Below are 15,274 nucleotides of genomic sequence, written 5' to 3'. Positions count from 1 at the left end.
AGTTTTTAAATCCAGTAACTGTGTACGAGTATAAGAAAATAAAAGGCATTTATAAAAGGCATATATATTTAGAGAAATCTTAAAAGTTTATGTGATATTATATTATTGCTTTTCTTTAATTCCGGACTAAACGCTATAATATACAGGCTGGAATTTCTAAATAGGCCAGTGCTGCTACGCGAGAATGGTCTAAGAAGACCTTCCCTCGATTTCAAATTAATGAAGTTTGGCGTTTACAGATTTTGGATAAAACATACAGGGTGCGAGAAAAGGGTCATTTTTGTCAAAAAATTGTTTGATGCCAATCGATCCCATTCTTATCTAAGGGCCTGTTTTACAATGTCCAAGTAAAGTCCTGAATAAGCTACTTGCCACTTATCTGACGAATAAAATCATCGTTAGCGTTTCACAATCTTCAAATAAGCTGATCTGATAGATAAAGTGCTAAGTTTTGCGTCAAGTTTTATCTGGCAGTTAATTTATTTGTTAATTAGCTATCCAATACTTTACTTGGACATTGTGAAAGAGGCCCTAAGAAACATACACCCAAGACCAAAAGTATGGAAACAAGGTTGTTTTCTTTAATATCTCATGTTTCTGTCTTTGTTTTATGATTGTAACCGTTGTGTTAAAAATACTCGCTAAATATCAAAACATCCTAAAATATTGTCAAAAACATTTTTAAAAAATAGGAAAAAAAACGTAATTATACCCTTTTAATTGCTTTGAAAAATGTTGAACTGGCAAATATCATAGCAACAACTTGAGTAATTTACTTTTAAAATGTTCTACTATTATATTTACCATTTTGTTTCTAATGAGTAGTATATATTACATCCTTCGAGCAACACCGGCTTCCGACACGTCGGAAGGGAGGAGCCTAGGCGATATCTTACCGAACAAATCATTCTGCCATTTTTTGCGGAGGGAAACGTGCACACAGTCGCACTTCTCACTCACTACATACAAAATCCAATCTGTAATGACGACACAAATACATAGAATATGATACACGTCAAACAAATACATACGTAATTGTATGGCCTTCTCGACGTACGCGGTCTCCGCGCGCGCCATGGCGTCCCCGTAGCGGCGCGGCGGCCGCGCGCCTCGCGCCGCTACACGCGCGTACACGCGCTCCAGGAACCCGTTGTCAGACAGCAGCGTTAGCACCTATATAAAAAAAAATAGTACATTATTGCAGAGGCCGGGAAAGGCCAATTCGTGGATGACTTTCGATTTTGTCGGACGACGTAAAGCGGAATCCGACAAGGAAGACGAATCCACGAATTGCTGTTCCTGCCGAGGCGTATATAGTGCTTTTCTTCAAACATGCGAGGAAATAAGGTAAAATAATCACAATTTAAACATAAAGCAGCACTCAAATCGAACCTTCACATCAAAAACGTCAAAAACAATTTCGCTCTTAAATTATTTTTTAAAAGTTAAAGGCACATCTATTCTCCCATTCAGTACCATTCAATATAATTGTGCAATATAAGCTGTATTTGCACGCATGAGATCCTTAAAAAAATATAAAAGTTATATAGTCTGATTTTATTAAGCAGTATTAAGTAGCACGTCGGTCTTACATGACCCTATCGTATAGCTTGAAATAATGCTGACCGGGTCGTGTAGACGCGGCCCGCAGCTATATTAATTGGCTGTATGCGTTTTTCTTAGTGGATACATGTTTTTAAAAAGTAAAAAACCATACAGTAATAACTTTCCCGTCCGCTAAAACACGACAATAATGGTTTGAATTTTTTTAATATGAATTTGACCATAACGAAGAACTTCCCGTACTATTTTTGATACAATAAGGTGAACATTCCCAAGCATATTGGAAAAAAAGCCTTTTAGTTCTCGAATTCATACATTGTTTACGAATTTATTTATTTTTTGGTAAATTATTCAAGAACCCGCTTTCACAGGTGATGTCCTTCTCCAAAGCCCTCCATGTATCTCGATCCTTGACCATTTGTATCCAATTTGGTCCAGCAATTTTGGTGATCTCATTTTGCCATCTCAAAGTGGGTCTTCCTTTCCCTCTTTTTCTTAGAGGTCCCTTCTGAACATATATACGCTGTTAATAAAATCATATGATGAACGATTGACTTTCGATGTAGCCGCCGTTTTGAATTTTTTACTTCCTAGCCCGATCGCTTTCGAGTTTAAACCCTTCTAGTACCAGCTATTGACGATGTCACAAACCCAAACCCCAATGGTTTTTAACTTTTCATATATTATGTATGTACTTAGTACCTATCCCGTGTGCGATATCGCATTCGAGAGACTCCAGGGGACCTGACGTGGCTCTACATAATATATATGTGGATGTATCTCTATAAATACAAACACAACTTCACTAATCACTAGTTAGGTCTTTATACTGCGTCCAGAATTACACAAACAACAACAACAATTGAAATTTAAAAACTTTAGTCATTTTAAATGAATTATTAACTGTCACATGTTTTTCCTATGTATATAAAGTAAGACAAACCGACAATCACAATATAAATTCCTAAGAATTTACCACGCGTAGTTTTAAGTGAAATTGTATATTGTGAGATAAATAAATCATATCATATCAGATCATATCAACAATACACACAACAACAAACAACAAGAACAACAATACACACAACAACAACAACAACAAACAACAACAATATTTCAAAAAGTTTACCTACCCTACAAGAGTAGATGAATTTAAATTACTTGTTAAAAAAAAACCAATAAAATCGTGCGTATGAATTACATTTAACTTTCAATTTTAAACAAATTTCGATTTTTCGCTTTGGACAGATTAAGTATACTTACAAAATATGCGACGGCTTGCAAGGCGAGGATAAGCATCGGCCAGCCGGCGGCGTCCGTCGCGAAGTAACTCCAAGGCTCCGAGCCAGGAGGGGAATCTATTGAAAATGCATCGTTATAAATACAATGGGGCATTTGTATCATACTCGTAAATCACAATACTAATATATAACACTATATTTTAATCCGTTTAGAATTAGTTACTTAGCGTTTCAACTATCTTTCCTCGCTCGCTGTGCGGAGAAACATCTCCTTGCTCCACCACCTTCATCATCTAAGTTTTATAGTAACTCTTTTACTTTTCGTGCTGTTCGGTTGTGGAATGCTTTGCCGTTAGACATTAGGCGTGCTAGATCCCTTCCCGTTTCCAAAAATCTTTTGAAAACTCATTACTTTTCGCTGCCTTAACTTGCCTTTATTTATGATTGTATAATATATGTATGTACAGTCAGCGTCAAATACTTTGTAGCAACCAAAGTAGCCAAATAGTTCGGTACACCATATAATTATTTAGTATGGTGTACCGAACTATTTGGCCACTTTGACTGCTACGAAGTATTTGACGCTGACTGTACGTATGTATTTATTTTATTAGTATGTAGGTATGTATTATATTGCTTGCGTCTTCATTTTGTTGAATTATATGTATATCGGCACTACCCAATGTTGTAAGTGCATAGTTTCCTGCTATTCAAAGGTTGTCTGGAAGAGATCGCTTTTTAGCGATAAGACCGTCTATTGTTACCTAACATTTAAGTGTTTTTCATTTCCTGTCTATTTTTAACTGTATGGTGCACAATAAAGAATATCTATTTACTTACTTATAAATCGTCAGATTGTGATAATGTCGATATGTTTAAGTTCATGAATTGCCAACAAACAGATTTCTATTATTCTAATAATTTAATAAACAATCGCGGACACTACAGAAACGAGAGACTTGATAAAATGAATCTTTGTGCTATATCAATAAATGAAAATTGCATAATATTCACTAAAACCGCGTCTTCCATTTTAAATTTCATGTTTATGGGCCGATTGACTCATAAAGTTGACGACCGGTTTGGCCTAGTGGGTAGTGACCCTGCCTACGAAGCTGATGGTCCCGGGTTCAAATCCTGGTAAGGGCATTTATTTGTGTGATAAGCATCGATATTTGTTCCTGAGTCATGGGTGTTTTCTATGTATTTAAGTATTTATAAATATTTATATATTATATATATCGTTATCTAAGTACCCTCAACACAAGCCTTATGGAGCTTACTGTGGGACTTAGACAATTTGTGTAATATTAAAAAAAAAAGTATCTCATAATTTATACTGCAGCGTGATGACATTTATCCATTGGATAAGCTGGGATAAAAGGCATAGTTACCACAACACTTGGCCGTTTCAAAGTTGTCAGGGCCGACCAGCGCCGGGCAGCGGGCCCGGTTGAGGCGGCAGTAGGCGTTGGTCTGCGCGGCGGACGCCAGCTGCAGCAGGCCCGCCGTGAGCGTGTGCGGCGCCACCAGCGCGTACGGCACCGACAGGAGCTTGTACCAGAAGCTCGAGGATTCCGGGATGTTGGGGGTTATTTGACCTGGAAGAAGTTGGTGACTAGTAGTTTACGTGACTGCTACATAATGAAACGAACGACGAATTTTTATATAAATATAAACCCACACTCGTATTTTAATGCCTAATATAAAAGGATCACACGAGTATTTTAATAGCTAATTGTGTACAGTTACATGCACTTAAGTAAGAAAATAAATCTCCATGTATCAAAAAGTGTCATCAAAAAACCTTAAATAGGTGGCGCTACAATACCTAGAATACTTGAACAAAAAAAACAAATCATAGACGGCGCACTTCACTCCGTCAATAGCGCCTAGGTTCTTAGCTACTCTAGCGCTACTCTGGAGAGATTTGGAACTATTATTTATAGGTAACAGCTGGACACTTTTGCAACAGTTCTACCATAATAGATGTCACTCCTCTTAATTGGGACACTGGGTAACCGCATCGCTAAAAGATGATGTAGATGTAGAAAGGGAGCGTAGGGCGCTGGCAGTAAGAAGTAATATGTTGATTCGTAGGTTCGCAAGGTGTACTAGCAACGTTAAAATCACCCTTTTTAAGGCGTACTGTCAGTCATTTTACACCTGCAGCCTATGGATCAACTTTACTCAAAAAACTTACAGCGCCCTGCGCGTGCAATATAATAATGCTTTTAGGATGTTGTTGGGGCTGCCGCGCTATTGCAGCGCTAGCGGTATGTTCGCGGAGGCGCGCACCGACGGCTTCCACGCCATCATGCGCAAGCGGGTGGCGTCGCTGGTGCGGCGCGTGCGCGGCAGCGCCAACAGTCTCCTTGCCACAGTCGCGGACAGCGTAGATGGCGCTTTCTGGCAGTACTGGAGTAGCCTACATGCCCATAATAATCAAGCTAGTCTTCTACATTATAAAATAAAATAGTTATTAATATAGGTTTAGTATATTAGGTAATAAGTTACTAATATAATATAATATAATATGGAAATTTAATTCTGAAATAAATGTTTATTTAATTTAATTTAATTTAATTCCACACTCCATTCATGCACTGCTTTATCTACATCAATATCATACGCTTCAACAAAACAAATTAATTTATATGTACTTATAAACTAATAAGAAGATAAACTAAAGTAAAAGCCTGACCAATAATATATGATCACGCGCCATATTGCGGAATTTCATTGGAACTTAATTTTTCATACTAAACTGAACCCCACCCCATGAAAATAACAGCGCCCTCTAGATAGTAATCATATATTTCTGGTCGCTCAGGAATATATGATAATTGTCAAGAGGGTGCTGTTATTCTCATGTATAGGGTGACAGTTCAGTTTAGTATGAAAAATTTAGTTCCAATGAAATTCCGCAATATGGCGCGTGATTATATATTACTGGTCACGCTTTAAACGTCAAATGGCGGTAATGCAAACTTTTTCACGCATGTCACAAACTAGAGTCGAGGGCCGACTGCCATATCTTTCGATATCAAGTAACATTCGTCAAAACGGTTAGCAACTGACATTTAATTACGCATAAAACGTCATTTAACTGATATGACAATAGAGATCAAATCAAATTCCTTTGTTGAATGTAATTAAAATAACGGCTATCGACGACGTAAAGTAAAAATTACGATTCAACTCGCTTTTAAACATATTATAGGGAAGTTATGGAAGTAGAACTGGTGACCGAAGAGTTGGCGGCTTCCTCGCTAAACGTATCATTATTGCGATACAACGAGGAAAGGCCGCCAGCATCCTTGGTACAATGACTCAAGGGCCTATTTTAGATATAAGCTAGTTATAGTAATCCTCTGTATATATCCATTATATATATTGTTATTGTAAATAAAAATTTCGTATTCATGGAAGTAGATAAAACTAGTTATTCATTGAAACCGATGGACTCATTTTAGAGAAATTGTTATTAATGTTTCAGGCACATAAGAGCTTTTTGAAAAGTGTTTGCAACCTGACGTCCGCGCGGGTTAAGGCTGACTGTGTTTTAGTCCAAAAACAGCGAACACAACAACTTCAAAATGAAATTGAGAGCTTCTTTTTAGCTTATTTTATTAGAGAGAGAACTATTTAATGGGCTCTGCGGGCTTACGATGTTCGCTATGTTACTGTCTATTAACGTGACTGTCACTTTCTAATAAGTAGGTACGAGGTGCGAAAGGTGCAAGAGTGATGGATGATATTATAGGCTGGCCACTAATCGGGCCTATTGGCCCCATGGCCAACCCACACCATGACCATCCATGTGTATGACCTACAAGGTCATTAGTTAGGTGCTAAAAGGCTGCTACATCAGTGAACGTATCTCAGTGAGGCCACAGAATAAAAGGTCAACCATCTTAGATCCGCACGTGTTTGTTATGGATCAGGCTTTTTGATTCAATTATGCGTTTTCAAAGCGTTTATGACCAAACCCAGCTAGAGCTCTACCTACTTGCTTTCCGCAGGCCGGATTTTATGAAATTTAAATTTTACCTATTTTATAGGCCCGGGCCGAATTAACCGATTCGCCGTGCGTAGTCTGAAAGCATCTTTTTTTTATACTACGTCGGTGGCAAACAAGCATACGGCCCGCCTGATGGTAAGCAGTCTCCGTAGCCTATGTACGCCTGCAACTCCAGAGAGGACTAACACTCCGCACCCTCGAGCTCTGGCAACCTTACTCACCGGCAGGAACACAACACTATGAGTAGGGTCTAGTGTTATTTGGCTGCGGTTTTCTGTAAGGTGGGGGCACTTCCCCAGTTGGGCTCTGCTCTAGGCTTAGAATAGTGTAGACTAAAACTGAATTATGAAAGTACTGACTGAAGAGAAAAGCGATGACGACGAGGACTGTCGAGGCGGCCGTGTAGCTCAGCAATGTGCTGGCCAGGTACACCAGACCAAGGAACGACAAGATTCCCAGCACTAAAAGTACGCACAGTGCCCCTGAAACAAAACAATATAATAATTTTCACGCCGCTTCGCTACGTTAACCATTAAATATACGTTTATTCAAATTTCAACCTTATTTCCCCTATACAGAGCACATATTTGCATTGTATCGAGCCGCACCCAATCATAACACCTGAATATCGCGTGATATGCATAATTAGCCAATCACAGCTCCGCATCCTTACAACATATATGCCGGAGCCTTCAGCTCCTTACACTTGCTTTCCTATCGCCACACAAACCGCACTACCCAAAAGTATTTAATTTGTTGCTTTCAAATGTCAAATCTCTAAAAACTACTCGTTCCCATCTGGAACAGGTACCATCGAGCTAATCTGATGATTGAACCAGAGGAGGGATAGTGGTCTCTATGGTGGCTATTAGTAGATCTGTTGAAATTAAGCTAATTGTTTTTTGTCAGAAATAACCCTATCCAGTGTCGCACACGCGGCGAGCCGGTTATGACGTAACAGATACATACATAAGGCTACTCACATATGAACCCGGGCTGGTCGAACGTGCTGTCCTTGTCGACGGCAGCAGCCAGCACACACACGGGCAGCACACACGCCACCAACGCTTGCAGTAGTTGTGCAGCAAGCGTAGCTATCCAGTGCAGCGCCCGCGGCGCGCCGGCCACGACGTGCGCGTGGCGCGCGCCGGACAGCCGCTCCGAGCAGGGCAGCTTCGAGAACGTGCACAGGTAGAAGAGCACCACTGCGGACAATGGGAGATTATTGTACAGTCTTATTTACTCGATCGTGGACAAATTTCGCCTTGAGAAAAAAAGTAGGGTGTAGTTGTAGGCTTGAAAAAAAAAGGTTATCGATAAAGTATTTAATATTCTCCGCATATAAATTATACACAAGTACAATCTCACAGTAAAGTAGTAGCACATTACTATAGAGGACGGGAAACGAAACCGTTTCTCGCCGAGATTTGTATAGTGCTTTTCTCAAACTAGCAATGAAATAATAATAAAATAGGATGATGATGATGATAATAATTGCATCATGTCCTAATATGATAGGTTATTCAGTGCGTGGGGTATTGAAGGGGAACAAAAATTAAATTATTTTGGCGCTACGACGCACGCCATTACACTTTTTTTTTTTTCTTTTTTTTCATTATTACTTTGGGGTTCATAAAAGGGGAACGAAAATTTGATTATTTTTTCGCTACGTCGCACGGTTTAGGAGATGCAGCCCTATAAAGATTTCTGCACGACTGAAAAAAAAAACTTTATGGGGCTGTATCTCCTAAACCGTGCGTCGTAGCGCAAAAATAATCAAATTTTCGTTCCCCTTCAGGAAGCCCTGAAATAATATTTAACAAACACAAAAGACAAAAAAAGCATAATGGCAGATTTTTGCTTATAGGTTTTTTATGGTTGAATGCCAAGACGTGCCATAATTTGGCGTTTAAAAACAAAAGAAGGTTGCCTTACAGGCCTAGGTATGTAAAGTTGTATGAAATTCCTTATCATCTTCACTCATCGTACCTAATATGTAGTATTTCCGGACCTAATTTGAAGTAAGTCAAGTCAACATTTCATTATAAGTTGGAGAAAAAATTATAAGAGGATGGTACTAGGCAGGGAACATTATATATTCACATGATACTGTTTGTTACATTACATCATGCCATTTTGCCGCATAATCCGATCTCCGATCTCGATCCGATTCGAGCCGATCGTTCAGTATATTTTTACACTGTTAGGCCTAATAAATTCCCACTCATAGCAATATTGCAGGTGCATATAAACTTTTTTTTTTATATATATACCATGGACGCCTGCAACACCAGAGGCATTACATGCGCGTTGCCGACCCTTTAAAAACCTGTACACTCCTTTTTACTGCTTGGGTAACTTGATTCTATCCTGGAAAGGTACGAAGGCACCTCGCAATGTATGATTACGGGCCATAATAGTATGTGCGTCGGCTCCAGCTAAAAGGCGTGCGCTGAGTGCGTTACTTAAGAGATTTGAGGACTATAAGGGACTTTAGTTAAGAAGCATTATACAATCTTACCCATAGCGATGTTGTTGAGATTGAGGGCTATAAGGAAATTTAGTTAAGTGTTATACAATCTTACCCATAGCAATGTTGCAGGTCCATATAAACTTCTGTTCATTCTGCTTGGGTAACTTGATTTTCTCCTGGAAGGGTACGAAGGCGCCCTGCAGCGGGTGGTTGCGCGTCGCGATGGCGCGGGCGCCGGCCCCGGCCACGAGGCGGGCGCTGAGCGCGTTACTTAGCAGGTTGAGCGCGACGGGCGCCGCGTGGCGGACTGTGGTCGTATACAGAGCCTGGCAGAGAAAACATTACGTTACTTATAGGCTTTGGAGACTAATATACATTAAGAAATCAGTAAATTTAATATCAATCATATCAAAAACAATATAAAATCTATGGTTACTTTAATATTTGTGTCGTTGATCTCGATTCCCACAAGGTACTTGTTGTACTCCGCGACGTCTTCTTTGCCGATCCGAATTATAGCTGTAATAAACAACTTACGTTAATAAAACTTGTTGAGGATGATGTTATTAGTGCATGGCGCTTTTATCGCTAGTTATAAAGAGGCAAGTATAGTGGTTCGTTTTTAATTTTGTATCTATCTAATTAACAGTGTATTTAAGAAAATAAAGCAATTGTTAGGGGTTCTCTAAATCATTGCCGATAATTATTTTGCCGAATGTCATTTCCCAACCAATTATTCGCATTAATATAATTCGTATTATTTGCCAACCTAACAGTTATCAACTATGTTGGGACAATAACTTACAAAAACAATTTTTAAAACGCAATGTTTTAGATAGGAGAATGACTTTGTAAGTCTCATACGAAACAAAAAAAATGTTTTGTAATCTAACATCGTTCGATGCAAAAAAAGTAGGTTCTGGCGCAAGCTCACAGAACACGCTCCTCCTCGCTTCGCTCGTCGTCGCACCTATCTTGTCTCTGCCATATGACTAGACGTTTTCGTATTATTATTATTTTTGCTTAATTAATGATTTGGCGAAAGAGATGTATTCCAAATGTTGTATGTAATAATAATAATCTACTTAATAATAATTCTACCAAGTCAAACCTTGACATAATGAAAGTTGGCCGAATGTTGGTCAAAGTAAGTCATCTGCGAAAAGTTGGTTGGCAAGTGAAATTTGGTCAATAGAACTTCGCGAAAAGGCAGAAAACCATTATTAAGTTATCGCAAAACACGGTAGTAAAATGTCGTTTGAACTGAAGGTCCAACGGATTATCTACTCTATCTCTATGAACAATAGATTACAAGTCAAATAATATACAATGTGTTTGTCCACGTATAGTGGAGCCGTTAACCACGACGACGTACGATGCATTTTATCGACAAATCACCCCCCATACCTATGTTTTTTCTCAACCATTTTAAAACTGCACCCTTTCAAAGTTTTATGGTGCCATACACTACTGCACTTGGTTAATGTACCATTATCTGCCCATTTACCTATCGCACATCTAAAAAATAATAATCATTCAATAGCTTATGAATTAGGGCATAAATTTGAAGCATAAATGTCATAAAAAATTTTTCACAATTACTCGATAATTAATAACAAATATAAAGTCCGTCTTCAAAAGTTTACCTTTTCTGTAAATTTTATCTTTTTTTTCGAAAACGAGGTCGTTGCCCTGTACTTTTTTTATTATTTAATGATAGAACAGGATTTTTTTTTTTTTTTTTATTCTTTTATTATTTAGGGACTTACAATCCTTAATGATTATGTCAGCCCCATCGTACCTTAATCAATATTACAGTCAATATTTATGTTATAGTCTTATATCTACTTAAATAGTCTAACACAAATAAATAAATTTGTTTGGCCTCAACTGACGAAGGCTCTCAGGATATCAGCTAAAAGTTAACATCAAAATGATAGCCCAAGTTAAAACATTTCACAAGTTATACGAGTCCAAACGAGACCTTCTAAAATTCATCGTACTATACGTGGTTAACGGCTCCACTATACATGGACAAACACATTGTATAAAACAGCCCACCCACGGTACGCCACGTGTCGGCCTGACTGTGAAACTTTTTAAGTTGGCCGTTTAGCACTTGAGAGATTACTCCGACGTGCGAGCGGGATGTCGCTATAATACGCGCATAGTGTTCGTCTCGCTTGAACATCGGAGCGACGTGAGAATCGGATCTAGTGTGCTAAGCATATAAGTAATACAAATAATAGCAACCAATAAAAATGCATACAAATTGCTAAGTACCAATTGGCTACTTGACAGTTTTTTGTAAATAATGTCAATCGATCTTGATTTTCCTGAGGATCAAATGTCTATATAGGACTCATGGCATTTAAGCAACACAAAGGTCAGAAATGAGAGTTAAAGTCTGACGTTCGCACTCGACGATTGAAACGCCTCTAACAAAATGATAATGTGATGTGACGTCACATAGTTCAATAACTGTTAGTGGTTTAAAAAAAGTGTCAACTAAAATATATACACGATTAAACAGCTTTAAAAAACGGCAAACTTAGACAATAAAATAATTTTGTGTATATTAGAAGGTTTTTTTTTAAAATAAGTATAGCAGAATTTTGAGAGCTGTGTTTCTGGACCTCCATCTACAGTGGCGCCAACTGGTGACCACAAAAACGGTAGCCCTTATTGCTTTTTTTTCTTAAGTACACTGTTAATATTAAATTATCATATATATATATATATATTAAAGAATAATAATGTCTTAACATCTAAAGTTTGACTTATATAATAAATTACAAATAAATAAAAACTAACCAAAAAAGTCCCCCAAATCTGTTCCCTGCGGAAGGGTGCCCATAATGCTGGCTACATTCCCCTGCTGAATGGCAATGCCGATTCTTTGGCCAAGGAATGAGCCAGCCCTAGGGTCTCGAGTGGTGTCGAGGAGCATCTTTTTCATTTCCTTAAATAAACTATGGGCATCCTGACACCAAGGTCCCAAAGTCTCAACTGCAAACGCCGCAAATATGTGGTTGCTTGATAGACCCGCATATTGGCGGCGCTTTAGAGCTTCAGTATGCTGTTAATTGGATGGGGCAAAACTAAAGACGAAACACTAAAGTAGGGAAATAAAAATTAATAAGTTTTTGACAAAAAAATCATTTTGGGTACAAGCTTTTATCGCTGGCGGTTTTTTCCACAGGCAAGTAATATTCATCGAGACAATAGACGTGAAACTCTGCGTAGGGGGCGCCACTAACACAATCCATCACAATCTGAGGGTCTACTGCGAAATAAGAAAATCGAAATTTCGTTATCTAACCTCTTTATCACTCTTGCATATTCGAGCGATAAATGGGCAGATAACTAAATTTTTCGCGTTTCCCGGTAGGCCCTTCTTTGTAAACAAACCGCCTTGATGCGTCAATGTCATATTTTATTATCTGTGAAAACTTGTCAAAAAACAGCTTAAGGCACAGTATGTTACTCTATGGTTTCCTAAGGTGCTAGTGCTGCACTCTGGCGGCAGAAAATTGCAGTAATATTCCCTACTTTAAAAACCCCAACAATTAGGTTGCTTTGTTTTATCACAGATTTCCTATGGCCACCTCCTGTCTCCATCATCAGATTGCATTGTCACCCGACTTACATATGTATGCAAATTTGCAGGGTACAATTTATCTTGCAAGATTGACCCGTACAGACATACAGAGCTTGTAACATAAATATTTCAACCTTAAAAAAAAAACTATAAAATAAACATTAACAAATTACATTTTGATTAGAACGCCCTCTCTGTGTGCATCGCAGAACTAGAAGGCTCACCTGAAAACCCAACTCACGCGCAAGCCAATTTAGGAAACGTGATAGAGAATTAGTTCCGGAGTCGTCCACAGCAATGGTAGAAGCGCATCACAGAGACTGCATTCTTTTTCGATACGAACGGCCTTGTGATAGGAGTGGTTGCATTTAGATAAATGAAAAAAAAAGAATTTACATGCCTACGTTTGACGATCCGGTGAGTACGGGACTCCCTCTGGTCGCATAACAACTTTTGTAATATTTTTTATTGTCATAACACTTTATGCATACAATTGTAAGTCATAAAATTCTTTAGTCAGATTTTTTTTTGTCACAAATGATTTATATCATCATTTTTATAGTCATTAATTTAATTCGCATAAAATTTTAGGTTACGTTCGTTAGGTATGCACAAAAAATAAATGGCAACTGCTACGCGTGTCATCAAATGTTATGGTTAAAAATTTATGACACTATATAATATGACTTTTCATTTGTAACCGCAATAATGATTATAACACAAGTTGTTATGCGTATCAAAGATATGACTTAAACTTTTATTCAACCCAATATGGACCCGGTGAGTACCAGTGGAATCTATCTTAACTGTTACAAGTTAAATAAAAGCTTGTAAAAACGTACCATCAACGACATCCTGGACCTCCTCAAACTGCACGCCCTTGAAGGCCACCTGCAGCGCGCCGAGCGTGTCGCGGTCCACGTGCAGCAGTACGCGGCGCGGCGCGCGCGCCCCGTACAGCTCCAGGCTCATCGGCGCCGCCGCGTCCGGCTTCTCGGTCTGCTGCATGCCGAACGGGTTGTTGTTGGCCACGGAAGTGAAGGCCCAGAGGAGTAATGTTACGAATACTATCTGGAATGGAGGGAGTTTTGAATGAGAAAACCTTCACTAATGAACACACGTTCCGATACTTCGGGGCAGTTGCACTAACCACAATGGACGGACTGATTAAGGTTACTCAGTAGAGAACTTTAAAACTTCACATAGATATAGTCGTTAGATTTGTAGCTGGCCAGAGCGGCTAATCCTTTGTGTATATGTTAAGTAAAACCGCACCCTTTTTTGTCGTATTAGGATCCAAAGATCTCTTTATTTTAAGTAGCAAAAACATAAAAAAAAAATAAAGTAGTGGGTATACCTTTAAATAAAATGGTATATGATTATGAATAATACTTACGACGTCAGTAAAGTTCAGGAGTAGGGAGTATAACATAAAACTGATCATTTTATTTTCAGGTTTTTTTTAATCCTCGAATTGTGTTAAAAGATTTGAATATTTGTTAATTGTGAATTGCAAAATCGTAAGTTAGGTACATCCACATCACGAATGGTCATTATAAATCAGCAGGGATTATTTTAAAAGCAGTACTTACAATGCCCAAGAAAGAAAGCAATTGAGAAGTGATGTAGCGCCACTGCCTCAGCAATAACACTGCGAACTGGCGAGCGTACAACGTTGGGCCCTTTACCGTCCCATGGACCGGCTCTGCACAAAATCACAATGTCTGTATTATTAAACATTAGGTACATATAACGACAAAATAGAAAATTTAAGGAAACCGATGCAACTGATAAATCTGTCAATAAATTTAACTTCCTGTTATAACAAAAAATATTCCATACATTTGTCAAATTTGTGAAATTGATCCTTCTTAATAAACTATGTCCAACCAATTTTGACAGTGGAACTAGGGCTTGCAATATCGGACGGTTTCCAATTCCGGAACTGATTTTCGATATTGGGTCCGAATTCCGGAATTCCGGAACTGGTTCCGGAATTGGGGTTCACCATATTTTTATTAGATTTTTTAATAAAAAACTAAAAAAATTGAAATTCTGATTCTTTACGTTTATCAAAGAAAGTGTTGTTTCAATAGAAATTAGTTAGTAGTATTATTAATCGAGAAATATCAATAAATTGAGTAGTGCCGTCTTTGCACCACTTATTTCAGCACTTTATTACTATGGTCCCTTTTATTCACTTCAATGATACGGCGTATTTATTTGGGGATACTACGGATGCTAGCAAACCATTTGATGCCTAATTTTATATAATGTTTAAATATAACGGCTGCGTTGCCTAGTAAGTGGTGGTTCTGTTTACGAAGATGAAGGTCCTGGGGTTACGATCTCGGTAAGAGCATTTATTGTGT

General features: G+C 38.4%; 1 protein-coding gene across 1 annotated transcript in view; it reads right to left on the bottom strand.

The window, feature by feature from the left end:
• Positions 1-15,274, bottom strand: part of LOC133527686 (phospholipid-transporting ATPase ABCA7-like) — a 56,468-nt gene that overhangs the window by 14,556 nt on the left and 26,638 nt on the right. The window contains exons 17-25 of the mRNA XM_061864805.1: positions 14,495-14,607; positions 13,745-13,973; positions 9,738-9,820; positions 9,414-9,627; positions 7,812-8,033; positions 7,188-7,310; positions 4,199-4,405; positions 2,827-2,921; positions 1,032-1,173 (exon numbers count right to left, since the gene is read on the bottom strand). Coding sequence (XP_061720789.1) covers positions 1,032-1,173; positions 2,827-2,921; positions 4,199-4,405; positions 7,188-7,310; positions 7,812-8,033; positions 9,414-9,627; positions 9,738-9,820; positions 13,745-13,973; positions 14,495-14,607 — 1,428 coding nt within the window. The remainder of the gene's footprint in view (positions 1-1,031; positions 1,174-2,826; positions 2,922-4,198; positions 4,406-7,187; positions 7,311-7,811; positions 8,034-9,413; positions 9,628-9,737; positions 9,821-13,744; positions 13,974-14,494; positions 14,608-15,274) is intronic.

The sequence above is a fragment of the Cydia pomonella genome, chromosome 18 (genome assembly GCF_033807575.1).
Source record: "Cydia pomonella isolate Wapato2018A chromosome 18, ilCydPomo1, whole genome shotgun sequence".
Classification (NCBI taxonomy): domain Eukaryota; kingdom Metazoa; phylum Arthropoda; class Insecta; order Lepidoptera; family Tortricidae; genus Cydia; species Cydia pomonella.
The sequence above is the reverse complement of the archived record's forward strand: the minus strand, read 5'-3'. Positions and strand labels throughout refer to the sequence as shown.